Below are 26,335 nucleotides of genomic sequence, written 5' to 3' on the forward strand. Positions count from 1 at the left end.
AAAAGTCCAGCGGTGTCGGCGATCCTCCCTCACTGAGGGCTTCACTTCATATGACTGAGCGTGGGCTTTTCCTGGAGGAGCATCAGCTGGTCCACATGTTCAGGAAGAAGCAGACTGCTGTGCTGCTCCTGCTGTCTGTCACCAGCTGAGCTCAGCTCTCCTCTGATGGACACTTGTTGCAGGGATGGACAGCAGCTGGAGGCCAGTTTGGAAAGCAGTGGAAGATCCAGCTGTTCTTTCCTCCACTGCAACACATCAGCATCCAGAGGAGAGAACCCCCCCTGGACTTTACTGTTTGCTGCTCAGCTCTGTCCCTCATGCTCTTCTCTGGAGCTCCTGGAGTGAGGAACCCTCCAGACATCTGGTCCAGGGGGGGCTTCTTTTAGGGGCTTCTGGGAGGAGAGAAGAGGAAGAAGATGAAACACTGGAGAAGATTTCTACAGTCACGTTGTGGCTCCAGCTGCCTTTTCATCACTTCCATGACTGGGTGCAGCACAGGGGACACACACACTCCACAGCGCTCCGTTTACAAGCTTTATTCCTTTATTACAACAACGTCTCAGAACCAAGTCTGGCACAAAGCGGCCAGCAGCTGTGAGCTGACCCCGTCACTCCCACAGCCACACTGACAACACACTCATGACGGAGCCGCTCATTCACACACCTGACTCACACACCAACAGCACACACACTTGTGTATGTGTGTGTGTGTCCCTACATGAAGCTCCTGCATTGTGGTCTTGATCAAATCTTCCAGAACTCAAAGCCTCTTTGTTCTTCTTCAGCAGTGAGGCTTGGAAGAAGACTAGAGCCAGACCGTCCTTTAGAGGAGCTCCAAAAGGTCATGACCCCTCTGAGGCCCAGCTGAGACATGAAGCCTGTTGTGACCTTTGACCTCTGTGGCTCTCATTTGACCTCTACAGTAGATACAGACCGGAAACTTGAACTGTGAGGCTTCTGGAAGCTATAAAATCAGAATCAGGTGGAATTATTCCATAAGCTCCTCCCACACAGGAAGTAGCTTCAGGAAGGAGGCGGGGCTTCCAGATTCTCTGTGTGAGTTTTAGCCAGAGGAGGGAAGAGGCGGCAACGTCCAGTTAAGACCATCAGTTAAGCAGCATCAGAACTTCAGCAAGGCATCATGGGAGGGGAATTCTGCTGCAATGATGGAAATTGTCCTGCAGGCCCCGAGTTCCACATATTGCACATATAAAACAAGGAGTGTTGTGAATGTTCCATATTCCTGTTGCTGGCTGAAGGGCAGGGAAATCTAGAATCCTCTGTCCTAAATATATAGATGGAGGAGGGAAGAGGCGGCAATGTCCAGTTAAGACCATCAGTTAAGCAGCATCAGAACTTCACCAAGTCCAGCCGTGGAGTAACCAGTGCAGGACACGAGATAACACTGGATTCCTTCTGTGTCAGGCTGCCGATCCGCTGCGCATGGAGTGGGGCCTCAGGAACAACTTCCAGTAACAGCACCTCTAGCGGGGGCGGAGCCTCAGCACCTCCATGGGTCAGCGGCAGACGACTCAGAGCATCTGCATTAGCCAGCTTCTTCCCTGGCCTGTGGCGAAGCTCGTAGTGGTCCGCACCTAACATCAGACTCCAGCGCAGCATACGAGGAGATATCATCTCTGGTACCGGCCTTGAGTGATGCATTAACCCCAGCAGGGGCTTGTGGTCTGTGTAGATGACAAACTCTCTCCCCATCACGTACTGGTTGAACTTCTTTACAACAAAAACAATAGCTAGCGCCTCCTTGTCAATCTGTGCATAGTTCCGTTCAGTTGAGGTGAGTGTTCTTGAAGCGAAACAGAGGGGTGCTTCACGACCATCTGGTTCCACGTGACACAGCAGAGCCCCAACCCCATATGGCGAGGCGTCACAAACCAACACCAGGGGCTTCTTCTCATTGTAGTGGGCCAGCACCCCATCGGCCTGAAGCAGCTCCTTTGCTTGCCTGTAGGCTTCATCGTGGATCTGGGTCCAGTCCCAGGCTGCGTCGTGGTCCAACAACCACTGCAGTGGTTCCAAGACTGTTTCTTTGTTCTCTAAGAAACAGCTGTAAAAGTTCAGCAGTCCAAGGAACGCCTGCAGCTCTGTCTTTTTCTTGGGTGTGGGTGCATTCCTGATGGCCTTGACCTTCTCCGTTGTGGAGTGCACTCCATCCTTGTCCACCCGGAATCCCAAGAACTCCACCTCTGTTGCTGCGAACACACATTTGTCCTTCTGCAGCCGGAGTCCTGCCTCTGCCACTCGGCTCAGCACAGCCTGCAGCCTGTCTGTGTGTTCCTCTGGAGATCTCCCTGTGATGAGGATATCATTGAAATATGGCTGCACTCCCGGAATTCCAGCCAGCAGGGTGTCCATGAACCTCTGGAAAATAGCAACAGCCGTTGACACTCCAAACTGCAACCTTGTAGGCCTGAAAAGTCCCCTGTGAGTGTTCATAGTCAGTAGCTCTGCTGTGTTTTTATCCAGAACAAGCTGCTGGTAAGCCTGCTTAAGGTCCAGTTTTGTGAAGAGTATCCCCCCCGCCAGTGAGGAGAACAGTTCCGAGACAGTGGGTAGGGGGTATACATCTGGAAGTACAGCTGTGTTCACTGTGCATCTGTAATCTCCACAGACCTGGAGACTCCCGTCCTTCTTTGCGATGGGCACAATGGGCGTGACCCACTTGAAATGCTTCACCGGCTCCAAGACACCTTGCTCGACCAGCTTGTTCAAAGCCTCATCCACTTTCGGACGCAGCGCAAAAGGAACTGGGCATGCCTTAAAAAACTTAGGCGCTACCTTTGGGTCCATGGCCACGGAGACAGGCGGCCCCTGACAGGCCCCGAGCTCCCCAAACACCTCTGAATAGTGTTCCAACATGGACTATAACGACTGGTGCTGGTATGTCTCCAAATGTAACGTTATCCAGAGCATATGTCCGCCTCATCGCCAGTATTAGGTCCTTGCTTATTTGAAAAGATGACAGAGAAATGGCTTTAGTTAGTTGCTTTAATGAGAACCAAAACTACACATTACAGCGGGGGAAAACAACTACGTCCTGATGCTGGCTCTGCTACCGCTGTTGGCAAAATTCCTGAAAAAGTCCAAACTCCTAAACAGGCCTAGAGCCCCCCCTAGTGGACTGACCCTGAACTGACAGGTCTAACTAAATACATAACATGCTGAAAACAAGAAAATTTGATGGAATTGAAGAATATTTGGCTCATTTGAAGGAGGAGTGTTTCTGCAGTGTACGGCTGATTTCTGACATGCTTCACTTGATGGACTCATTTTCTTCACGGCTGGATCTTCTCCTCATAAAGTTTCAGAGGCTGGAAAACAAAGAGCAGATCTCGTTGGAAACACATGAAACATGTTCCAAAGCAAGAAGTCAGCTTGAAGGCAGAAACAACAGAAAGGAACATCAAACAACACTAAACATCCTGATGAAAGGAAATAGGAAAGTACTCACTGTTAGTGGCTCTGAACCCTGAAAAACAGCAGGAGAAAGAGGGAGGAGGTTACCATGACGACCACTCTTTTCCACTCCAAACCCTCCTTCAGGTTCAACACACACACATCAATGATCCTGATGAGGAAAGGAGAGTTTCTACTTTACCTTGAGGTGGTTTCTTCAAGCAGACGATGAGTCCCATGATGCAGCCTGTCAGGAGGAGCAGAGCAGCAACAACTCCTCCAGCAGCAGCTCCAGTGGGAAACCCTGCAGAGAAACAGCTGCTCAGCTCTCTGAGGAGTTTGGACATTTGATGTCAGAGTGTGAGAAGTGTGGGACGTCTCCAAAGAGCCTCAGCAGCTCCTCCAGCTGCAGCATGGAGAGCATCCTGATCAGCTGCATCAGCACTGCTGCCTGCAGAGAGCGGCAAAGACTGCTGACAAGATGACTGTGGCTGCATTGAGGCTGCATTGACACTGTCAGTGGAACGTCTCCACATTCTGATCTGCTGCTCTCATGAGGCTCACATCCCATCTGCTTTTGGACAGTGGAAGCAGGAAGAAGACGCTGCATTCACAGACTGACAGATGGGATCCAGGCCTCAGTCACATGTGGAAATCAATCCAGATGAACTCTGGAGGTTTGGATCTCTGGGAAATGAGGGGAAAGTTCTGGACTGAAGTGAACTTCTCAGCTCCAGTGGAGGATCAGGAGGCTGGAGGAGCAGCTGGCCCAGAACAACACTCAGGATGTGTCTCTGACTGAAGAACATCTCTGGATCTGGGCAGAGTGCCAGAGGAACAGCTGATGGAGAGCAGCTCAGGTCAGGAGGGCCGGCTCTGTCCTGGCCATCCTCTGGACTCTGTGTTGGATGTGGCTGAGAGGAGGATGCTGGCCGAGCTCACATCCATCATGGACAGCAGCTCTCAGCCACTGACTGGACGGTAGAGGAGCTCAGCAGCGCCTCCAGTGGCCGACTGAGACCCCCTCAGAGCAGGACAGAGCAGGTCCTTCATCCCCACCGCTGTCAGACTGGACAACTCTACTGTGGAGAATATGAGCAACAACCCTGACATGATATTATCCTGCAGCCGTGGACACTTTAACCCCCAGAAGAAATCACTGACGCTTTAGAATCCATTCACTCTGCTGTACTAAAACATATTGTACATATTTGTATGTATCATAGATAATGTTTTATTTTAAGATTCGTGTTGTACATAGTTAGATCTTCCTTTTATTCTTCGTTCTATATTATTATCCCGACTACAATTTGCTTATTTTTTATTTCATTACTTTTTGCACCCCCTGTCTTCTATCAGCCTCTTCCACCTTAACATTTCTCCACTGTGAGATTAATAAAGTCTGTTCTGTTCTATTCTATTGTATTCTATTCTATTTTGTGATGCTGGACTTACTTCCTGAAGTGACAAATGAGAGAATGAGAGTGAAATGAAGAGTCTCTGACCTCCATCATTTGTCTTCCAGTTGGTCCTGATGTCCCGTTTGTTCAGTCTCTTGGAGACTTCCTGTCCTCCAGCCAGATGAAACACACAGCTGTACCTCCCCCAGTCTTCATCTTTGAGCCCTGAAAGATCCAGATCAACGCTCATCTAGAAGCTCCCGTCATGGTTGGGGAGGATCTCTCCTTTGACCACATCCTCATGGAGCTCCTCCTCGTCTTTCTTCCAGAACAAGTCGGCTCTGTCGGGGTAGAAACCTGTAGCGTGGCAGGTGAGCGGAGAGGAGGGAGTCTTCTGGAGGAGAGACACTGAGGGAAGATCTGGAGAACAAGCAGGAAGACACCTCACACTTTACTGGATTCTTCTCTACACTCTTTCTCTCTCATGTCAGCCACTGCAGCCAGGAAGAGACGGGCCATGGAAAGAGGGATGAAGGAAGGCCAGATGGAGAGAGGAGAGGAGATGCTGAGAGCAGCATGAAAGAAGAGAAGCTGAGAGACAAACTCCAAACATTTTACCTTTTCTCATCAGTGAGCTCCGACCAAACTTCACGTACTTCTTCAGCAAGTCAGGACATACAGTGGTGTGGTAGTGCTTCCAATGAGCCATCACTGCTTTGTTATTGTCCAACCTGTGTTTGGTGGGAACAGCCTGTTGAACTTTAGCGATCCATGTTTCTGTCTTCAGGTCATAAACGAGGAAATCTTCTCCATCGAAACCAAACTTTCGAAATCCGTTCACTTCATCAGTTTCATCGTCCCATTCACAACCAGACATGAGTTGGAAAATGTGAACACCTGAGACACACACACACACACACACACACACACACACACACACACACACACAGTGAGTGAGTGTTGGTGTGTGATCAGGACTCTGGCTTGATGGATTTCTTCTGGATTCAGCTCCATGTTGACGCGTCGCAGCTTTTTCATCATCAATCAGTGGTTTGGATTCATTCAGCAACTTTGTTCAGTGGAACTGAAGACAAAGTCAATGAAGTGAGGTTCTGAATGGCTGCAGTCAAATGTTTGGACACTTTGTTGAGTCCAACAAACAGTGCAAGTCTTGAACTCAGTGGCGGTTTTTTGCACAGGCCAACTAGGCGGCCGCCTAGGGCGGCAAACTCAAGGGGGCGGCATGATGAAGGGGGAAAAAAAAAATCATTAAATACAATTCACTTCATAAGCACACAGCTGAGTAAGCATCCATTCACACTCTGATGGTATTACATTACATAACAAATGGCGCCCTCTTCAGGTGAAGACTCAGAGGTGCGCCCTCTGCTCATAAGCGGACAGTGGAATATACCAAATCAGGAAAGATGAGAGGGGTGCGAGTTTAACGTTGACTTGGCGCGACAGACTGATGCAGGTTAATTGGTGGCTGTAACAATTCAAAGCCTTAGCAAGAGCCCACTTCGTAGCTACATATCAGACTACTTCGATAAAGCTTTTTTCACACATTCCACCTAACAAAGAAAAAAAGCTATTCTCACACATACACCTTGTTTCCAATTCCAGACAATAAGATGTTCGTTATTTGGTACAGTCCACCTCCTGACTGATGTGATGCGATGCTGCCGCAAAACAGTCGATCCGTCCGTGTCATCGAAAGATGCTAATGTGTAGTTTGTTCTCGCAAAATGAAAAGGTCAAAACCCTCAGGGGCCAGTTCAGAAAAAAGAAAAGAGAAGAGCAAGAGAAACGTGAGAAGGGTAAAGGTATGGTATATTGTGAACACTGGCATTATGCAAATTGCTTCAAAAAAGTTTTCAAGCACAATTTGTCAAAATATTTGTTTTGCACTAAAGTACAAGTAATAGGGGAGAAGAGCTGCAGGTGAGCGTGTGACGCTTTGACAAGTCCCACTGTTTCTGGAGCAGCAGACTTTTACAATGGATCCAGCTCATGTTTTAGAAATGAGGCTCCTGGACAGTCTGGAGCTCTGAGTTCACATGAAGACCATCTGCTGGATCCAGCAGCTGCTACTGGAGCTGGAACCATTCAGCTGGATTACACTGGATTCAGCTGGATTCAGATGGATTACACTGGATTACACTGGATTAGGATTGTACGAACACTCAACGATAAGTAAACCCCCCAAACATTCTTCTCCGCCATTCTGCAACGACGCTCCGTCCTTCTACGCGCGCACTGAACCAGGGTCAGTGCACGCCATTGACATGTACGCGCAGGGGGCAGGTCGAACGGCGAAGGGATTTGATTGGTTTAAAAAAAGGTGTCCCGTCAACACTATTGGTTGCTGTTTTTCCCGTTTTACTCCTGCTGTAGATAGCGGATATTTTTCAAACTGCTTTAAAAACACGCTATGAATTGCTTCCCATCGGGTCATAAAGATCATTTTAACCAGTGTTTAAAAAAAATGTATCTCATTCAGATCGCCAACCCTAGCTTTAAAAGAACACTCCGAAGATTTTGGACCCACGCCCTATCCCTATCATTTACAAAGTGAGATAAGCTCATAAATACCTTTTTTGTGTCTGTTCATCCAGTGCCTGGCTAAAAGCTGTTAGTATCGTAGTTAGCTTAGCTCAACTACGGCAGGTGAAGTGGAGACAGAGCCAGACTGAGAAAGTGGACAAAATACTCCTTCCAGTGGTCCAGGGGATGGCGTATTAGCACGCGAAGTAAATCCGAAAGATTATAAAACTTTTTAAAAGACGTGTTTTCTTTTCAATCCCTTAAAATAGCGTTTTGACACACAGATCTGCACAAGCACAGTGCGCTGCAGAAGGATATACCAGGCGCACAGCGGCTGAGTCTATGCTTCTACTGCTGTGCTCCGGTATATCCTTCCGCGGAGCACTGCGCATGCGCAGGTCTGTGTGGATCAAAACATTATTTTAAGGGATTGAAAAGAAAACACGTCTTTTAAAAAGTTTTATAACCATTCAGATTTACTTCGCCTGCTAATACGCCGTCCCCTGGACCATTGGAAGGAGTATTTTGTCCACTTTCTCAGTCTGGCTCTGTCTCCACTTCACCTGCCGTAGTTGAGCTAAGCTAACTACGATGCTAACAGCTGGGAGCCAGGCACTGGACTAACGGACACAAAAAAAGGTATTTATGAGCTTATCTCACTTGTAAATGATCGGGATAGGGCGTGGGTCCAAAATCTTTGGAGTATTCCTTTAAGTAATACACTAGATGATGTTTAAGCTAGCTTTTATAAAATGCTACCAGTAGTTTATGCTAGCTTTTTAACAAGCTATCTGATGTTCAAGCTCGTTTCTGTAACATGCTAGCAGATGTTTAGGCTAGCTTATTAAACATGCTAACAGATGTTTCAGCTAGCTTTTTTAACATGTTAGCAGATGTTCAAACTAGCTTATTTACACCCTAGCAGATGCTTAAGATAGCTTTATAACAAGCTAGCTGATGTTCAAGCTCGCTTATTTAAAATGCTAGCAGATGTTTCAGCTCACTTTTTAACAAGCTAGGTAATGTTTGAGCTAGCTTTTTTTAACAAGCCACATGATACTGAAGTGATCTTATTTGACATGCCAGAATATGTTTAAGCTATCTTATTTAACTCGCTAGCTTATTGAGCTAGCTGTTTTAATAAGGTAGATGATTTTTAAACTACCTTTTTTTAACATGCTACAAGATGTTTTAGTTGGTTTTATAACATACTCGCTGATGTTTAAGCTAGCTTACTTAAAATGCTAGCAGATATTTAAGCGAACTTTTTAACAAGCTAACTGATGTATAACCTACCTTTTTTAACAAGCTAGCAGATGTTTAAGCTAGCTTATTTAATAAGCTAGCAGATGCTTCAGGTAATTTTTAACATGCTAACAGATGTTTGAGCTAGCTTATTTAACATACTGGCAAATGTTTAAATAAGAAGCCAGCCGACATTCATTAACTTATTTAACATGCTAGCTAATGTTTATGCTAGTTTTATAACCAGCTAGCTTACTTTGAAACAAGCTAAACAAGCTTAATTTTAAGATAGCTTATTTAACATGCTGGCAGATGTTTCAGCAACTTTTTTTTAACAAGCCAGATGATGATTAAGATACCTTATTTAACATGCTAGCAGATATTTAAGCTAGCTTATTTCTCATGCTAACAGATGTTTAAGCTAGGCTTTTTTTATTAAGATAGCTAACAGTTTCAGTTTGCTCATTTAAAGCAACACTAAGGAACTTTCAAGGAACTTTCAGTTTTCGTTGATTTTGGCGGCACCAGTGGACAAAAGCGGTAGTGTTTTGCCTGAAGGAATGCTACAGTTCCCATGAGGACTAGCACGTGGCGTCGTAAAATCAAATCAAATCAAATTTTATTTATATAGCACTTGTCATATTAATAAAAACAACACAAAGTGCTGAACAGTAAAACAGTCAGAAAAACAAAAAGAATAAAAACCGCGCCATCAAACAGTATGCACCGCACGCGCACACGCACACGCACACGCACACACACACAAGCACGCACACACACGCGCGCGCGCGCGCACACACACACACACACACGCGCACACACACACGCACGCACATGCACACACTCTCCCATTAATTTGCACAGAACAGCAGAGACATGGCATGGCACTGAGCATCTTGGGAAAACACCACCAGTGGGGCCACCCACACCAGGAGAAATCGAGGGTCAATTAATACTGGGGCTCCAGCGCTCGAGGCTCGACCCCCGACCCCGACAGACCAAGGGAACCCGCACACCAAAGCGTGGAGCCCCCCAGGCCAGCCAGGACCCGAGGACCCAGGCACATTAACCCCAGCGTTGGACCAGGACCAACCCGGTGTGAAGGACCCCCCTGAGGAAACACTGGAATTAAACAGCTAAAACATGATAAAATATGATACGAAATTAAAATAAAATAATAAGATAGGATTCCAAAGTAAAAAAGTCAAACAAGTTGAAAGTACATAATAAAATAGAATAAAATTACACAAATAAAAATGGAATAAGAGGACTATAAAAGGTCAGTTAAAAGCCTGATTAAAAAGGTGTGTTTTCAACCTCCCTTTAAAGGTCCCATATTATACAAAATCCACTTTACAATGGTTTTGTAACAGTAATATGAATCCTGAGCCTGTGCACAAACCCCCCCAAAATGAGAAAAATCCATTCTCTCCTTCTCTTGCTTGCTCCACCTTTCTGCAAATGTGTGCTGAAACGCTCCGTTTTGAAATTCCCTGGTTTATGACGTCATAAACCCAAACCGCTCCTCCTCGGGGTTGGTAACACCGCCCACACTAATGTTTATTCAGCACCCCGGAAAACACTGCCGGAACATGCAAAGCCTGGCAGCTGCTCTGTTGTCGGCTGCACTAGCCAGCACCGTAGCCTGTTTTTGCCTCCTTTGTCTGAGGGTTTGAGGGCCCAGTGGATTAATTTCATTTTCGAGGGAGATGCACCTGCAAGAACACCTAAAAAGTTGTATGTGTGTGCTCACCATTTCACTCCGGACTGCTTTCACAACGAGGGCCAGTTTACATCAGGATTTGCCAAGAAGCTGAAGCTAAAGCCTGGATCGATTCCAACTGTCCGCGACCAAGCTACAAACATGGAAGCTGTAAGTTTTACCATTATATGTTGCTTTACTATATCGTCCTTCTGAGTGTGATAGCCTGTTGAAAGTGGTTTTAGCATGGCAGCTAACGTAAGTTACTGTAGCTAACAGAGTCCTCTCCTCATATAACTTTAACACACAACGGTAAATAATATCAGGGGACGTTGAAGAGAAGACGTATCAGGGTTTCCACCAGAGAAAAAAAAAAAACTCTCCGACAGTCGAACACGGCAGTGTTGGCAGCGTTAGCAGCATTAGCCATTAGCAGCGTTAGCAGCGACGCCACCTGCCCCCCCCCCCCCCCCCCCCCCCCTTTTTTTCCTGTAAGGCTGTAAAGTATAAATTCAAGAAGAACTAAGGTGAGAGTCATATGTTTATGTATTTAAATGGTCAAATAATCATGTTTTATTGTGTATGTATCTAATGATGCTAATATTTTTTGCCTGTTTTTCCTTCTGTGTTTCAGAAATGTGCCCTGAGCCTCTACACAGTGCTGCAAGAAGCTGACCTACTGAGAGAAAAGACAGAATATTTCTTCTACCTTGTACATTACAGTTAAACATGGCTATGCAAAAGCATGAGATTTAATGTTGATATATTTTTTTTCCCCACTGGTATTTTATTCAAGCCAAGATTTTCACACAGTGCGCTGGTTGAATTCTGTCAGAATGGGGTATGTTAGAAGCGCATATAGGCCTGTTGGTTATTGTCCTGTATACTTGAGAGGCTTTATGTTCGGCCTTTTCAGTGCTTTTTAGATGGATTATTAATGTTAATGTGTCAATATATGTTTTACTTAAGTAAGTAGTACATATTTGTTCCTTAATTCTGAGTGATGTTTCCTGAAAATATATAGGCTACATATTAAATGTTTTGTTTTACTGGTCTTGTGGTCTAAACTGTGAAGTGTATGGTCAGGGTTTACAGATGGTTGCGTCCATCCCACCTTGTCCCTCCAAAACATGCCAGGTGTCCCACTTTTTATCTTTCTGGAGGTGGTCACCTTACCTGAATGGAGTGCGTGAGCATCACACTGAGCTGGGAGAAAGTCTGAGGAGAGAAAGGAATCCAACCCAGGTCCTCCTGCTGTGAGGGGACAGTGCTAACCACTTCAGGTTCCTTGGTTCTCTTAAAGTAAAACAGGAGGTGGAGCCTTTAGCTATCAGGCTCCTGTTATGTGGAACCCGCTCCCAGTGTCTGTAAGGGAGGCTGACACAGTCTCGGTTTTTAAGACAAGGCTTAAGACCTTTCTATTCAATAAAGCTTACAGCTCGGGGTCACGTCCTCTCTCTCTCTCAACTAGTATGTAACTGTTCTATAAGGTGATGTTGGGAAAATGAGTCGTGGATTTATTGTACAAATTTGTGAACCTGTGTCCACTTCAATGGAAATAAAATGATCTCTCCCCCTCTCTCTCTCTTTCCACTGTGGGAGACCAAAAAGTCAGAACACCAAAACCCTGGACGAAAAGGCTGTCTCCTAGATGGACGAGAGCTGTGATTGAGGGATCGCAGACGGAACATCAATCGCGGCTGATCCATTGAGACAGCCTGGATTCAATGGGTGCAATTCTAATTGGGCATCAAACAAAACAGCTGCTCCACTGATTAATCGAGGAACCCGGACCCAGTGGGTGTAAGAGATTACTTAACCCTGGGCTCCTACCATGTGGAACCGGCTCCCAGTTCTGCTCCTTCTCTCGTTTCAATGTAATTTCATTGTATTACTACATGCTCGGGCTGTCACAATATCAAATTTTCTCTTCACGATTATCATGGGCAAAAAATATCACGATAACGATATTATCACGATATCAGCAAAAATTTAACTAATAATGGTACAAACATTCTGATTCATCTTTAATTTTTATTTTTGTTTGTTTTCTCTCTTTTCCCAGATGAATTACATTCAGAATACCTGTCAAATGAGGTGTTGAAACAATATGAGAACAGTAACTGTACAACTGCATACCAAAAGTGTAGTTACACTCAACTAATTAAAATCTGATGAACTGATTAACAGAGGATCCACAGCAGAGGCGTAATGTACGTCGGGTTGGTGGGTTATGAAAACCCACGGGCCCTGTTGGGGTGAAATCCTGTACCATCACCACACTGCCGAGGATTTATGTTTGTTTGTTTGTTTGCTTAAATCGGAGGCGGAATGAGCAGCAGCTGCTTCTCTCCAGCCAGAGGCGCCGCTACTGGCTCGGGCCCCGAGCTGAAGGGGGTCCCGAGGAACGGCTGGCATCCGTCAATTTCAATGACAAATTTAAGGCGCTAGGCTAGACGCTGCAACGACAACGTGTCAAAAATCCCCCGCATGGGGCCCTCTTCCGAGTACTCACTGGTTAGTTGCTAGAACGGGGCCGGCGGAGAAGACGGCGGATATCAGCGACACAACTTGAAACCCCCCGGACACATTACAATGACACGTCTGGAACCTACCTAATGGGGCCCCACTACTACCCGGCTTGCATCAACGTGCAGTCAGTGTTGCTAAACACACTTTTTTCGGGTTAGGAGAGCGTCTCGTTGTTGTCGGCCACCGCCGACATGTTTAGTTCACTTGTGACGCTCGCAAAGTGGGAGCCCCGCTAGCTAGGAGCCTTGCCGCTACCGCTGCTCTGCTGTGTTTACATGTGAGGGGAAGGGGAGAGGCTGGGGTGCTGCAGGAGGGAGACGAAGCAGGGCGGAAGAACAGGATCGGATTTTGAAAATACACTTCAACACGTTTCAAGTGGCACGAGATTCTCAATGCGATATTATCATGTGCGCATTTTGAACACGGTATTGAAATTTCATTTTTTCAATACCACGATTATCATCAATACCGGTTTACCGCGACAGCCCTACTACATGCCATTGATGATTGTTCCTCTTGTAGCCTATGTACCCTGTGTTTGTATATGAATTGTATGTAGATACAAGAAACTGTCCTATCTCCTTCTCCTTCTGTCCCCTCACCCCAACCGGAATAGCAGAAAGCTGCCACCTCTGAGCCTGGTTCTGCAAAGGTTTCTTCCTGTTAAAAGGGAGTTTTTCCTTTCCACAGTCGCTTATGCTTGCTCATGTGGATCTGTTGGGTTTCTCTGTAAAAGTGTCTAGAAACGACTATGTTGTAATTGGCACTTCATAAAAAAAGCTGAATTGAATTTAATTGAATTCACACCTGCTGCTGCTGCTGCTGCTGCTGCTGCTGACTCAAAGCTCAAAGAACAAGTGACAAACTGGGAGTTATCATTCAAACACTGTTTGGAAAACGTTTGAAGCTGAAAAAAGTTTTCTTTGAATTTCACAAACCAGCTCTCATGATTCTACTGGAGGAGGACTTGATCTGACCTGTCCAGCTAACTGTGTGTGTGTGTGTGTGTGTGTGTGTGTGTGTGTGTGTGTGTGTGTGTGTGCAGTGGTGGGCGCAGTCCGCTAATCTGCTAACCGCTAATTAGCGAAGCTAACATTTTCATTAGCGGATTAGCTGTTCAGCTAACTTTGAAAAACATTAGCAGACTAATTAGCTTCCACTAAATTTACACATTAGCGACTCTGGTTTCCGAGGGTACTTGAACGCCTCTCGTACGAGCTTCCGTTACTGTGCAAAGTAAAGAAAAGTCTCTTCTCTGCGGTTAAAAACCGCCGAAAATTGTTTTGAAAAAACAGGGATTTTGTAATGCATATAACTCCCGATCCGTTTGTCCGATTGAAACGATTCAAAAACTGTTAGAAAGCCCCGGGACTCAAGATTCTGGGGGTGTTTGAATGACTCACGTATCTTGGCGCGACGTCAACAAATAATCCCCTATGCGCTCTCGGCGCTCGGGGCTTGTAGAGAAAATAGAGAGGAGCAGAGCGGGCGAGCTGCAGAGCGCGAGCTGCTCCGCTCGCCTATGAACCCTCAGATAGGTTAACAGGGGCGCCGAGCCGAAACTTGGTGCGTGGCGCTGCCGCTTCCACTCCTGTGTGAACCAGGCATTAGCGGTTAGCAGTTATTGTTAGCTTCAGCTAAATCTTTTAGCAGTTTATCGGTTTAGCGTTATCGAAGCTAACTTTTCAGTTAGCGGAAGAACGGTTATCGAAGCTAACTTTTTGGTTAGCTGTGCCCACCACTGTGTGTGTGTGTGTGTGTGTGTGTGTGTGTGTGTGTGTGTGTGTGTGTGTGTGTGTGTGTGTGTGTGTGGACTCAGTGAAGACAGGATCAGGAAAAAAGACAAAGTTCAATCAAACCTCCAGTTTGGTTCAAACGCTGCTTCAAGATCTCAAGGTTTGCTTTGAACCACTGCTGAATTCCCATCAGGGTCTGAGTGAATCTCTCATAGTACGTTGGATCTTCTTCTGTGATTTTGTTCGCCCAGTCCTGTGTGGGAACTTTTCTCCTGGTGCTGCTGTCGTAGTGATCAATCTGAACTTCATCCACCAGAGTCACAGTCACAAACTCTGGAAAGTTTGGAACATTGGAGGCTCCAGTGTAGAAAACCTTCAGAGAGTGAATGTCTGGAAGAAAGAGAAGAGAGTAAATCAATCAATAACACTGACAGTCCAGCCTGATTGGACATTTGCTGTTTCCCTCTGATCTGGCTGCTTCTTCCTTTTCTTGTGTAAAGTGTTGAGCTGCTTTAAAGCCTGAATCCATGAGATTCAAAGAGCATCTCTTCACTCTTTTCTTCACTTCCTCTGGTTGGAAACACTTGATGAGACCAATCAAAGCTCACTTTCTTCTCACTGATCAACTCTTCAACTCACTGACTGATTCCAGCTCACTAGAAACTCACTTCTACCAGCAGCAGAAACACAAGTCACTGTTCTTCATGTGGAGAAGAAGAAGCAGGAAATGAAAGGAGCCAGAAGAGGCTGAAGCTGTTTGAACCAATGAGAATTCAGAGTGAGTGTTGCTGGGTGGAAGACACTCAGTCAGGTTCCTCCATGAAACTAAACTCCATTCAGCTTCAGTCTCTTCGTTTTATTTATTCTATCTATATTTATTATTATGATTCTTCTCAGTCTTCTTCCTGCCTCCAGAGCAGAGGTGTGAGCAGCAGCCCTGCGGGCAGCCGGACCACATGTGTCCAAGGTCAGAGGTCAGACTGAATCTGGACGGAGACGCTGATGCTGGACGCCATGGCAACGGTCAGAATGCAACAACACAACCCCCGCTGACCGGGAGGAGAGAATGACACACATGTTGTGTCTGATCTGCTGTTCATCAGCTTTAAGATCAGGATTCATCACAACAACAGCTGAGAGGTCAGGATGAGAGTAATGATAATAATAATAGCTAGAAATTGGCACTCAGAGAGCGCAGACCTCCGCCACAGCTCAAATCAGTCACCAACAACCACAAGAACACCATATATAATCGCACAACATTGTGATCGGGGTGTGATCAGAGCGGAGCGCTGCAGCGTGCGGTGCCTCTGTCTGTCGCCCTGTCGCCCTCTCTCCCTGTGTGTGTGTGTGTGTGTGTGTGTGTCTTTATCTTAAAAGGAAAACCAAAAATCAACATAATTTATGTTATTTTACTTCATTTTAATTTGAAAATTGACCGGATTCTCTCGTATTTTCCGTTCCCGACTTCCTGTGTGGTGCGATCTACTCTGTCCAGCTTTACAACTGGTGGTGCACGGCGTGCGCGGCTCACGGAGAAAATAGAGAGGAGCAGAGCGGCCGCGGTCCACGACGTGAACCGCTACGGACGCGGCGGTCCCCCGCGCCTCCTGTAACCGTCAGATCGGTTAACAGTTGCGCCGATCTGACAGTCGGTGCGCGGCGATTCCCACTTCCGCGTCAGAAGCAGCGCGTCCTGTGAACCAGGCGTTTGTCGCCCCCTGTCGGCGGGCCTGCCCAACCATGTGAAAGAGTCCCTATCTGTCAATGATAAAGAATCGTTTAAAAAATTCCTGGATCCAGACAGTGATCCGGATCATCACCAAAATGTAATCAATTCTAAGTTAGCCCAGGACCCACCTTTCCACAAAGTTTCATTGCAATCTGTCAATTACTTTTTCCGGGATCTTGCTAACAAACCAACCAACCAACCAACCAACAAACCGACATGATTACATAACCTCCTGGCGGAGGTAATAATAATAATAACAATGGCAATACTAATAATAATACGAAGAAGAAGAAAAGGGGAAGTTCTCACTAATAGATTTAGTTCTGGAGACACGTTGATGATCCAGAGGAGACAGATTGTTGACTGAAGCTCTGAAGAGACTCTAGAAAGCTGGAATCCTACCTGGAGCCCCGCTGGGGATTCCCAGCAGAAAGCAGAGAGCCAGGAAGAGCTGCATGTTCACCTGTCCTCTCTTTCTTCTCTCACTGAAACACTTTGGGCGTCTGAGCTGAAGAAGAAGGAAACAAAAACAAACAGAACTTCAGCCAGCTTCATTTCTGCAGCCTGTCGGTGCACAGCGCTTGGCGCACGGCCAGCGGAGCAGACATACATTACAGAATGCTGCGCTGCTTGTTTGATAACCTCGTTATCTTACATCTGATTGGCTCTGGAACCAGGAAGTAGTGATGTGTAGCCCCGCCCACTGCAGTTGTTCCACCCATAGATATCTTATACCCCTTTTCCCACTGGCCAAAAAACCCGTTTAAACCCGCTAACAATCGGCTCCTCATGGCAGTGGGAAAGGGTTTAATCGGCATTTCGACCCTGCAACCGACCTGGGAATTTACCGGGTGAGAGTCTACCGGCTTTTAGTGGGAGAGATACATCCGGGAACTTACATGATGACGTCGACGTAGCATGGCTACGTTAGCGCGCTAGTTGTTGTTTCTTGACACAGCGTGAGATTTCCTTCGTCAACATGACCCAGCAGTGGCAAGAGAGCGAGACCAGAGAGCTTCTCCTGATCCGTGGGGAAGAGGAGATCCGTCTGCAGGTAACAGGGACTGTGTTCCGCTGCATTGTTTACTTTCATTTTGCTCTGTCGCGCTGATGATGTCATCAACGTGGGACACCATCAGCGCGGGAAAACGCAGCGACGCGGCTCGCCAGCAGGGGGCTAGACCTGCATCTGCAGGCAGTGGGAAAGGAGTCTAAAAAGCCGCTATTTAGCGGGTCGAAAACACGGGTCGACGCGATAGTTGCAGTGGGAAAGGGGTATTAGAGAACATAGACATCATATAAGAACTATGCCTTCAGGCGGAGTCAACAACGTGGTTCACTGGCGGCCATCTTAGGGCAGTGGACCCCTCTGGGGCGCTCTGTGTCATCTAAGGGAAGGTGAGTGATTCACACTCACTGAAATACTCAGCTCATTGAATTCTTGATGGATTTACAGACGGTTTGATTTATTACTAACGTTACGTTGCTATGATGCAGACTAAATGTTAAAATCACAATTTTTCTTTTTGCATGCGGTTAATTAACTACATGTCTGATGTTTATAACAAACCAAGTCATTTGAAAATCGATTGAAAACTGAGCAATCAACAGCTGTTTCAAAGTTGAGGCTCCATTGACATTAATGTGATGAGTGAGCAGCCCTGTACCAAGATGGCCGCCATGTGACGACGTTAGTCCCCATTGGAATCTGGCTCGCTCATCACATTGTGTTGATCAGACATGAACTGTTTAACAAGCATAACATTGAGCTATAAATTACAATTATAACAAGCTATAAATTTAATGTAAAATACATAAGATGAGATCAAGAAGTAAAGGTACAATAAATAAAGGTGAAATAAATTAAAATGACATAATACTGATGAAAATAAAAGGACTACAAAGGTCAGTTAAAAGCCTGATTAAAACGGTGTTTTTAACATACCTTTAAACACATCAACAGTCTCTGCGGTCCTGAGGTTCTCTGGCAGGCTGTTCCACAGGCGGGGGCCGGAGTGGCTAAAGGCCGCCGCTCCGTGGCTTCTGGAATGCCCAGATCAGCTAAAAGAAGGAGCAAGGCTTTTAAGACATTTACAGACTAAATAAAAAACTTTAAAGTCGACTCTGAAGCAGACAGGGAGCCAAAGCAGCGACTGTAAAACCGGTGTAATGTGGCCCCGCCCCCTGGTCACCATCAGCATGCGTATGGCTGAGTTTTGTAAAAACTCAATAACTGACTCACTGCAGAACAGTGAATGATTCATCACTTGATGAACCAGTTTCTATTTCATTTATTCCTCCTCAGTAAATCCCCCTTACTGTCACTGGTAAGTGTTTTTTTTACTCATTTTTTCTTTTTATTTCCTGATTTTTTTTATCTACTTAGTATTTGTTTTCATGTTCTGTCTTGTAGAGAAAGCTTTGTGAGTCTGGACTGTCGCTGCTTCAGCTCTTCTGTCTTTGAACCCAGAAAGTCTTAAAATCAAGTTTACATGTTTTTCAAGTGGAGCTTTTCTCTCAGCGCTGCTTCCTGCCTCCGGGCCAGCTTTTATTAGAAAGAGAACAAAACAGTGAAGAGAAGAAAGAACATGAAGATACAGCAACGATCCTCAGTGGGAGAGCATCTGACTGCACATCCAGAGGTCCCTGGTTCAAATCCAGGTGGCCCTCTGTTATTGAGGTTGAAAACATGAGGCAGTGCTCCTGTGCAGCTCCAGACGGGACTCCGGCTCTCGGGGCCAGGCCTCAGTGGAGCCTGGAAGGAGCAGCGAGGAGAGGAGCTCCTCTGGCTCTGTGGTCCAGCAGGAGCCGGACAGTCCAGCTGCTGATGGAGGAAAACTGATCAACTGTTCTGTTGTGTGAATGAAGACTTGGAATCAGGCTCCATCTCTTGGTTTTCACGTTGCTTTTGCAGTAAATTCAGTTTGCTTGAGAGGAACCTAACAGAAGTGGAGAAGTTTGATCAGGGTCAACGGTCCAAAACTCCTGGATCCACAATCCAGACTCATCAGAGGCTTCAGGAAGCATCTGGAGCTTCATCCAGTGAGCCTCGCTTCACTGCTGACATCTCTGAAGGTGTTTGACAGATCAAAATGAAACTGATGATCCAAACTAATTATTGATCAATGAAATAAACTGAAATTGACAGAATTGGCCAAACGTTTTCTACTCCAGCTGTGTACAGCTGTAAACCATGAGACGGCAGCTCCTTCAGAGCTCCTACTGTCCTTCTCTTCTCGTGGCTCCTGATGCTGGATGGAGCTTCTGCTCGGCTCGTCCTCAGCTTCCTGACCGGGATTCTCTCACTTCTCTTTACTGTCTGATTCTAGATGACTTTCTCTTGAAATGTTTACTGGAAAATGTCAAAATTCTGGAATAAAGCTAAAACAGAAGACATACTAATGTATGAGCTACATTAATGAAGGATTATAAAAAATGTTTTGTGTCCACTGATGTTTTCAGATCATAAAATCCATGTGAGACTTCGGCAAGGTCCCGACAGGACCTTGTCGGCTTCGGTCGGGAGGAGAAGATCGGGGCAAAATTCGGCCTGATCCTTCTGTAGTAGTGTATAGTAGTGTGTGCTGGCCTTAAACTGACCCACAGGGTCCCGTGACCCGTCCACCTTCCCGCCGACAAAAACCAAAACACAGACGATAGAACTTCCGGGTCACGGAGATCGAAGAAATTGAAAAATCACATTAAAGTCTGCTCTGTGGCCGTATTTAAACTTTCCTTTATTTGATCTGTCTTAACAAACGGGATATTGAAAAACAAACCAATTTTCATTTATTTGTTTTCATTTTAAAAACGAAAAAAGAAAAAACGACTCATTTTTCAATATTTTGTTTTTTGATTCTAAATTGAATATCAATTGAACGAATGATACACGGATTATGAATCCATAATATGTAAATAAATGAATGTAGAAACCAGAAATCAGTGTCTCTCGTCACAGCAGTGATGTTCCTCGATGTCAGAGAGGCTGAAAGTCTCTGAGCAGTGAAGACTCTGGACCATCGGCCCAGCTGTCTGGAAAGGAACCAGAGCAGCTGAGGCTGAAAATCCAGGAATAGAGCAGAAAGCCAGCGAGCAGATGGTCCAGAAGCTCTCCACTTCCTGTCAGAGATGCAGCAGTGGGCTCCACCATGGGAACCACTGCTGACGGTGTTCATCCACTGGAGGAGCAGAGAATGGAGGAAACCTCCAGGCCTTCATCCAGTCTGTCAGGAGAAACACTGAGAAGAATCCTGGAGGCCGAACACAAACCAAAGGTGGAGATGTGAGAGTCTGCTGGGCGGCCAGGCTTCATCAGTGTCGGCTGCAGTCTGCAGAAGAAACGTCTGAGGACACTTTGACAAGAGGAGCTTCCTGCTGACGGGTCTGAAACCTGCTCTTTACTGCAGCTCTGCTTCTGTCTTCATGTTCCTGCTCCTGTTTCTGCTCCTTCTCAAAGTCACAGTCCAGAGCTGCTCTTCACAGCTCTTTGATATCAACTACACTTCAGATTTAAACTCATTTCTAGTTTGATGCTTCCCATCAGCCCCTGCTGCATTAACAGGGTTCCATATGACAAGGTTCAAGTTAGGAGGAGTTTAAATTTCTCCAGCAAATCAATCCAGAGCTGATTACTGTGAGCTGAGTCACAACTAACAGACTTAAAGCCTCCTCTTCTCTTCATTGGAGGTTTTTATCTCTTTATTTCATATTTTCCTGTCTTTCTCCTCGGGCTGCTCGGTTCATCGATTTTGAATCGTAACCGACTTTTTGGGTTAAGACGATGTTAAAAATGCTGAAATCGTACATGAACGATTTCGGCTTTTCACGTGCTTGGAGCTTCTAAGCCACCGTAGTTTCTCTGGCCAGTCTCCATTTCCTGTCATGATGGAGGTGCGTGCCTCCGTTCGCTCAGTATCTGGTCATTAACAACAACAACAACAAGCATGGCTACTGCCAAAGAAGTCACATTTGCCCCGGGAAGTGAATTTTTAGTTCCCAAATCGGGGTCAACTAAATCTGTTGCGTGGAAATGGTTTGGTTTCGACACGGCGGACACAGACCGAAAACATCCACGATGTCAGCTGGTCATGAAGTCAGTTGCAGTGAGAGATTCAAACACGAGCAACTTATCTCAACATCCTCAGAAGAACCGCCAGCGGGAAAACGAACTGTGTAGCAGAGAGGACTGCTCAAGATAGAGCGACTCCCCCACCACCTACTGCAAGTAGCAGGCAGCTCACTCTTGCTGCTTCGTTTTCACACGGTGGTCCGTATGATGAGAAAGATCCGAGGTGGATTGCAATTACAGATGCAGTGGTGTGTCGTATCGCAAAAGACATGCTGCCAATTTTTACTGTGGAAAAGGAGGGGTTTTGGTACTTGGTCAACGTGTTGGACTCCCGCTACAAACTACCAAGAAGAAAACACTTCAGCCCATCTGTAGCTCTGCCTGGTCCTGCACCAAAGAAGAGGCTCTTGTCCAGCTTCTTCCAGAAAAAGGCGACGCCGTCCTCATCATAGGAACAGAGAATCAGAACGGAGCTGGCAGCCTCCCTGTTGATCCCTGAGGTTAGCGAGGAAGCAGATCCACTTCAGTGGTGGAAGGGACATGCAGGAAGCTTCCCAAACCTCAGCAAACGAGCTAAGAAACACCTCTCAGTCCCTGCTGCCAGTGCCCCATCTGAGAGGCTCTTCAGTGTGGGCGGGAACATCGTTACACGCCACCGGGCATCGCTCAACCCCGATTCTGTCGACAGGCTTGTGTTCCTCTCAAGAAACTAGAAGATGTGATTGCAGCCCATCAGCATGAGGCTGCATGACAGGCTGGAGGGATGCTCGCTGACTGCCACTGCAGACTGACTTCCTGAATGTTTGGTTTACAGACTGACGACACTGCAGAATATTTATCTGGCAAAAAGTGAACACTTTGCTCTTTATTCATTCATTGTTGTTTAAAGAAGAGCAGAAAGACAGGAAGTCTGTTGTGAAGACGAGGTTCTCTTAATCTCAAAGAATTTTTCTGTGTTTATTTGCAAAGAGTTTTAAGAAGTAAAGTTCAGTGACATGAGGCATGCATGTCTGTGTTTGTTTAGATCAACTAATTGTCATCTTGTTTTTGGATGTTGTTAAGTTTGGACGATACACTGATGTTCCAGTAAGACACAGGAAACTGTGACTGCAGCACAAAACCTGAGCCTGCCTCCCGACCTCCCCTCACTGACTGACAACATGACTGACTGACTGACTGAGATTTATTCTACGATGAAGGCAAAGTTTCTTTTACAAAAAGTGACTGAATTCACTGATTTTTTTGTTTTAAGTCAGACCTGGAGTGTATTTAAGATAAGCTGCAATGTTCACTTTAGATTTTGACAGTTTTGCACTATTCAATCAGTAATGTGATCGTACATTTAGAATTTGGGATTTGTTGAATCCAAACAAAGGTTCAATAAAAGACATTCAAAGTACTGTATTCTTTTTTTGTTTGTTTGTTTTTACAAAAAATCGTAATCGTAATCGAAAAATCGGGTTTGAGAGAAAATAATCAGGATTTTATTTTTTGACAAAATCAAGCAGCCCTACTTTCTCCAAAGCCAGTTGTTCTGTTCATCTCTCAGGTTTAAGAGACTCTAGAAAAAGGAAAGCTGCAGTTTGGTTCCTGAACAATGAAAGAACAAATGGTTTTGAGAAGTGTGCATATTTGATCTCTTTCAACCCAATGTGTGTGTGTTGATGTCCATAATGTAAAGTGTGTTTGAGTGTGAAGATCATGTCTTTATTCTGGAGGCTGGCCTGCAGCTCTTCACTCTGTCAGCTGCTGTCTGCTTTCATCTGGAATCTTCTGGCGGCCATCTTTGCCCTGCGGCTCACCTGATGGAAGAAACAGAAACATTGAGGCGACACACACATCGGGCCCGGCCCAGGAAGCGTTGATCAGCCCAGCTGGATGGAGAGAGTTCTCCAACATCCTGGAGTCAGCAGGAAGGTCACATGTAGAGAAGATGTTTCACTATCTGGACTTTACCAGCAGACATGTCTTTGAACACATCATGGATTCTGATGTTGATCATGTCAAATACAAGCCAGTGATCCATCAGTGTGTGAATCTGTCCTCCATCCAGAACATTCCTGTCAGAACCACACTTCAATATCTGGCTGAGCAGATTACTAAAGATGTGACCAAAGAGCCAAGCTGAACATGAGGAGCTGCTCAGAGGAATCTAAAACACACTGAACTCTGGGTCTCAGAGAGACTTTTCTATCAGAGGAAGAGCTGTTCTGACAGGAATGGAATCATTTCCCCGTTTCTTTATGGACAGTGGAGTTTGGTCTGTGCAGCACTGACTGGATTGTCCAGGTAATATTCAGTCTCTGGAAAGTTTTCCTGCTAAATGGAACATCAGGGATGAGCGTCAGTATAAAGGAGAGGTTAAAGCTTTACCTCCAGCAGTCCTGGGAAAAGCTTCACATTTCAATAGAAATGGGCTGAATCCAAATCTCCATCACTGATGGTGAACGGCCTCAACTGAACTGGCTCTGAACCAACAGCTGGACTATTCTACTTATTTACATGAAGAAATGTTCACAATGTGAGTTCCTAAAATTTCATTTCATATTATTTTCTCAAAAGCAGACACTCAAAACAGAAGATCAACATTTTTCAAATTTCCCACTGATCCCAAACCAAAAGATTGCCTTTCAGGTCCTGAACAGAATAAATCCTCTGCTGACTTTAGAAGCAAACGGTTTGGATTCCAGAGTAAAACTGTTCCTTTAGTAAAGAACATGTTGAAACCACTGGACACATGTTCTCGGAATGAATGTATTCTGGAGCTTTTTGGGAGGATTTACATCTCTGGTTCTCTAAATATTTACCAACTCCAGAATTTAAATGTGAAAATGTTTTTGTGGCTTAAATATTAAGAATTTCTTACATGTTATGGGAATCAACTCCACTGTAATTGTAGTGAGTTTTATTTACACACAGAAGCAGATTTGTAAAGTTGAACCAGCTTGTGGTGAATTCCTCAAAGAACTCTGTCTCTTGTGTTGATCCGCGGCGCAGCGCTGAGGCCCTCTGCTGGACAGATTAAACATTACATCGGTAAATAAAACGGAACTCGTCCGAAACAACAAAACACGAAGGAGACAGAAAGTCTCACCAAGGGAAACAAATGCTCTGCAGAATAAAGCACAACATCAGCGAGGAGTTACTGACAGACAAACATCTCAACACGCTCTGTTCCGTCACTCAAACCCGTCCGACTAGGAACTAGAAGTTAATGTCCTCCGGGCGGAACAACAGGAAACAGCAACTCTTGATGCATCCTGGTCACACATCTGGAAAGAGGAGAAAAATAGAAATATAAAGAGTAGACATTTTTTGAAAAAGAAAAAAAAGAATATAAAACAATAATATAAAGAGTGGAAAGTTGATATATCAAGCAGAAAAAAGATCTGTTTCCTGTTTAACAGTGTTTTCTGTTTGTCAGCATTGAATCGATCATAACTGGTTAAATACTAAAGTGATTTTCAGGTCTCGTGGGATAAACAGTGATTCTGATGTGTGAAGATGTGATTTATGACAGAGAAGCAGAAGCAGTCTGTGAACGACTCAGATATTTTAGTGAGCTAGAAAATGAAGAAACAATATTTAACATGAATGTAGTATAAATATCCATATATAAAATACAACAGACAAGTTACAGAACAGACAGAAATGTTGATTAGAAATTCTCAAGTTAAACACCAGAACGTGACCCCACCCCACCCCAAACAATATTTAGACACAAAGCTGCTCATGAAAGGTTGAATCAGCTAAAATCAAATGAAAGTTATTTTATAACGAGCTTTTCCACCAACAAGTCATTCAAAGTGTTTTATATGCTTAAAACAATCCCCTGTGGCTGCAGATCAATAACCTGCAGCTTTTCAAGGCCTTAAATCCCTCTGATCTGCCCTGTCGTCCTCTCTTTTTTTTTTTTTTTTTTTTTTTTTTTTTTGGTCGTCCTCTGGCAGCTCTCACATCTCTCACAGTGAAGATGATCTCCAAATAGTTCCACAACCAGTGTGTGAAGAGGGAATCCATGTCCAGAATGTTGTGAAGGCGGCAGGAGGTCAGAGCACGGATGTCTGCTCTGGACTTCCCCAGCCTCCCTCCAGACTGATGGGCTCACCAAGCATGTCCTTCTTCCCTCCACCAATCAGAGGCCAGCAGGCTTCTGTGTTCATTAAAGACACTCAGTACTGATGTGAGCACGTGCCTTTAAAGACTGAGCTCCCCAAACTGCTGTCACATCACTGGAGTTTCCTCTGAATCTATTTCCACTTCAGGCTCCAGCATCCTGCTGGCTTCAGTCTCTGCTGGACCAATCCTGTCTTTCTGGCTTCTCCCCACTAGATGTCAGTGCAGAGCAGCGGCTCCACTGTGAGCTGAGGCTTTCTCACATTCACCTGGATCTTCCTCCACCAGGCTCTGCCACACTGTGGCTTCCAGCAGATCACATGACTGGCAGGAAGGAAGCCCAACAGGCCCAAAAGTGGAGACGCTCCTCTGCTGGAAGGCTTTGCTCACAGGTCAAGGGTCAACTGTTCTTCAGCTGCCAGGAGGTCACTTCCTGTTGAGCCCAGGGGAAATTAGGGGACTGACAGCCCTCAGCAGCAGCCAGGAGACTGGAAGCTGCTTTTATTAAGGAGACTGGAGGATCAGTGACAGTAGAGTCAGTTACTGTGGATCATGGACCTGTCGGCAACTAGAAAGGAACTAATTTAATACTTCTTTGGACTGAACTGGAACATTTTAAGTTCATAAAAATATACTTTATAGGGTCAATACAAGTTTATAAAAGTTCACAATTAAGTGTCCAACAAGTCCACTCCTCCATAAAGCTCAAGAGTTCTGGGTTTATTCTTCTCGTCCACATTTTAGTTTATTGAAGTGTGTTTAGGTTCACTCTGCTACTGCTGGAGGACTGCAGATTGACTGTGAGTTGATTATAGTTTATTGAAACATGCTTGAAGTGTAGAA

General features: G+C 45.4%; 4 protein-coding genes and 1 long non-coding RNA gene across 12 annotated transcripts in view; 2 read left to right on the top strand and 3 right to left on the bottom strand.

Moving 5' to 3' along the window:
- Positions 1-26,335, top strand: part of LOC115409066 (class I histocompatibility antigen, F10 alpha chain-like) — a 348,874-nt gene that overhangs the window by 198,275 nt on the left and 124,264 nt on the right. Inside the window, exon 5 of one of the 3 annotated variants that reach the window (XM_030120045.1) lies at positions 20,555-20,564. The exons of the other annotated variants lie outside the window; for them this stretch is intronic. Within the exon in view, the coding sequence (XP_029975905.1) occupies positions 20,555-20,564 (10 nt within the window). The remainder of the gene's footprint in view (positions 1-20,554; positions 20,565-26,335) is intronic. 3 annotated transcript variants of the gene reach the window in all.
- The window catches only part of LOC115409078 (class I histocompatibility antigen, F10 alpha chain-like), a 420,939-nt gene that overhangs the window by 163,839 nt on the left and 230,765 nt on the right, over positions 1-26,335 (bottom strand). For 2 of the 3 annotated variants that reach the window (XM_030120075.1, XM_030120074.1), the window contains exon 6: positions 3,470-3,487. In XM_030120075.1, the coding sequence (XP_029975935.1) occupies positions 3,470-3,487 (18 nt within the window). Of the gene's footprint in view, positions 1-173; positions 393-3,288; positions 3,330-3,469; positions 3,488-26,335 lie in introns of those variants that run through there. The other variant, XM_030120073.1, reaches the window with a different exon arrangement.
- Positions 1-26,335, top strand: part of LOC115409072 (class I histocompatibility antigen, F10 alpha chain-like) — a 324,040-nt gene that overhangs the window by 31,255 nt on the left and 266,450 nt on the right. The window lies entirely within an intron of this gene.
- On the bottom strand, positions 4,957-16,852 carry LOC115409084 (class I histocompatibility antigen, F10 alpha chain-like). The gene is made up of 4 exons (XM_030120081.1): positions 16,711-16,852; positions 14,700-14,966; positions 5,433-5,711; positions 4,957-5,234 (listed from the first exon to the last, which is right to left on the bottom strand). The coding sequence occupies exons 1-4, from the start codon at positions 16,763-16,765 to the stop codon at positions 5,065-5,067; spliced, it is 771 nt and encodes a 256-aa protein (XP_029975941.1). The 5' UTR covers positions 16,766-16,852; the 3' UTR covers positions 4,957-5,064.
- LOC115409093 (uncharacterized) lies at positions 22,903-24,565 on the bottom strand. Its single transcript, XR_003933896.1, has 3 exons — positions 24,471-24,565; positions 24,243-24,385; positions 22,903-23,178 (listed from the first exon to the last, which is right to left on the bottom strand). It is a non-coding gene; the product is annotated as an uncharacterized LOC115409093 (long non-coding RNA).

The sequence above is a fragment of the Salarias fasciatus genome, chromosome 22 (genome assembly GCF_902148845.1).
Source record: "Salarias fasciatus chromosome 22, fSalaFa1.1, whole genome shotgun sequence".
In the NCBI taxonomy this organism is placed as follows: domain Eukaryota; kingdom Metazoa; phylum Chordata; class Actinopteri; order Blenniiformes; family Blenniidae; genus Salarias; species Salarias fasciatus.